Here is a 2,400-nt window from a genome sequence, read left to right on the forward strand (position 1 = left end):
CAAAATAGTGATCATTATTATTAGTCAATGACATGGTCATTATTTCAGGGATTAATACAAATATTCTTAAACCAATCATGTAGTGAGAAACATTAAAACTGTAATCCCATTTTGTTTCCATGTAAATACTTCCAAGTGTAGAGAATCTGTAGACCTGTCTTACAGCTCAACATCTCTAATACATTAGAGTCTTGTTCATATTATTTTGAAGAGGAAAACAGAGGTAAATTAATTCAAATGTATCCATTGAGATAAAAAATGTCAGACTCTGACATGACCTTGTAGGAAGTAACATGCCTCATAAATGGCATAATAGATTTGGTTCAGTTTCTCAACAGTCTATTCCAGGTGATTTTTATTATTGGGTAATAGATAGCTGAAGAAGTGTTAGTCACTCAGTCATGCTGGACTCTTTGTGACCCCAAGAACTGTAGCCCACCAGCCTCCTCTGTCCATGGAATTCTTTAGGCAAGAATACTGGAATGAGTAGCCATTTCCTTCTCCAAGGGATATTCCTGACTTTGGGATCAAACCTGGGTCTCCCATGTTGCAGGCAGATTCTTTATTGTCTGAATCAACAGAGAAGCCCCAATAGATAGCTTTGCCTCTTTAAAGAGTGGACACATGATTGGATGCTTTTCTGAATACAAAAAACACAACTATAGAAAGAAAGTGTTCTGCCTTATGATATTTTGCAGATGTGCAGAAGTGTTACCTATCCATGTATCTTTGTTATTTATTTTTAAAAATATTTTTCTAAGAGTTCAGACAAGAACAAAGAAGGATGAACAGAGACAATTGCTCCTCCATGACTGAATTCATTTTCTTGGGAATTACTGATAACACTGTGAACAAAGTGACCCTATTTATCATGGTTCTCCTTGTTTATCTCATCAGTCTTCTGGCAAATCTTGGAATGATAACCCTGATTAGGATGGATCCCCAGCTGCACACTCCCATGTACTTTTGCCTTAGCCACCTCTCCTTCTGTGACCTCTGCTATTCCACAGCCATTGGTCCCAAGATGCTGGTGGACCTATTTGCCAAGAACAAGACAATCTCTTTCTATGGTTGTGCTCTGCAATTCTTGGTCTTCTATATCTTTGCTGATTCTGAGTGTCTCCTGCTGGCAGTGATGGCCTATGACCAGTACAAGGCCATCAGCAGTCCCTTGCTCTATGAGGTCAGCATGTCCAGCAGGGTGTGCCCCCTACTCATGGATGGGGTTTACCTGGTAAGAATGGCAGATGGTCTGATACACACGACATTAGCATTCTGCTTATGTTTCCATGGGTCAAATGAGATTAACCATTTCTTCTGTGATTTATCTCCACTTTTCCGCCTATCCTGCTCTGATATACAGGTCAATGAGTTGGCATTATTCCTTGTTTTTGGCTTCATTGAACTGAGTACCATTTCAGGAGTTCTTGTCTTTTATTTTTATATCGTCTTTTCAGTCTTGAAGATACACTCTGTAGAGGGGAGGTTCAAAGCATTCTCTACCTGCACCTCCCACCTAACTGCAGTGGCAATTCTCCAGGGAACTATTCTCTTTATGTATTTCAGGCCGAGTTCATCCTACTGTCTAGATCAAGACAAAATGACTTCATTGTTTTATACTCTAGTGACTCCAATGTTAAACCCTCTGATTTATAGCCTAAGAAACAAGGATATGATACAAGCCCTAGAAAAAATAAAACTTAAAAGATGATGCTAAATGTTTATATTTCTCTCTCACACACACAAAAACGTTGTATTTGGAAAATTATGCTGCATCATACAAGAGAAAAGAAGTTGTCTCACTAAATACATGAAATTAATAATAAGCATTGGTTATAAAGTCCAAATTTTAGAAACATTACAACTTCCAAATACAGCATGCTCATATGCATCAAGAATTTATATATGACATGTTCTCTTTGTTGAAAACTTTCCTGAGTGTTCTAATTTTGTCACATTGTATTGATTCATTCTTTCGTTTATGTACTATTTCAATTACTAGATACTTCTCATGTGTTTACTGACAGATGTTTGAATTTTTTTTAAATATTCTATTGCATGTACTATACTTTCTGTACTAATGAATATAAGCTAGTGCTAAACATAAGCATTTGGTAGCTAGCTAAAAAATTCATAAGATTCCCCAAATCCTCATGAAATTTAAAAAATAAGGGTTATAAACTTAAATCTAAAAACAAAACTAGCATATCTTTGGATAGATACACTCAGTCTCAGATCTATAAATCATTCAAGTTAGGAAATGAAAGGATATTAGTCAGAGGATGGAACAATTAGATGGATTTTAAGGTGGACAAGCCCATGTCCTTTAGAAATATCGTATCCTTGTTTGCCACAACATGGAAAAAAACCTGAAGGCACCATGCTAAGTGAGATCAGTCA

General features: G+C 36.6%; 1 protein-coding gene across 1 annotated transcript; it reads left to right on the forward strand.

Moving 5' to 3' along the window:
• Window positions 782-1,711, forward strand: LOC102175357 (olfactory receptor 5W2-like). Its single transcript, XM_005698143.3, has one exon. The coding sequence runs from the start codon at window positions 785-787 to the stop codon at window positions 1,709-1,711; it is 927 nt and encodes a 308-aa protein (XP_005698200.3). The 5' UTR covers window positions 782-784.

Source organism: Capra hircus, chromosome 26 (genome assembly GCF_001704415.2).
Source record: "Capra hircus breed San Clemente chromosome 26, ASM170441v1, whole genome shotgun sequence".
NCBI classification, from domain to species: domain Eukaryota; kingdom Metazoa; phylum Chordata; class Mammalia; order Artiodactyla; family Bovidae; genus Capra; species Capra hircus.

Bases quoted from the DNA above. Each gene is read 5' to 3' on its own strand.
- LOC102175357 (XM_005698143.3), top strand. From the start codon at position 785: ATGAACAGAGACAATTGCTCCTCCATGACTGAATTCATTTTCTTGGGA.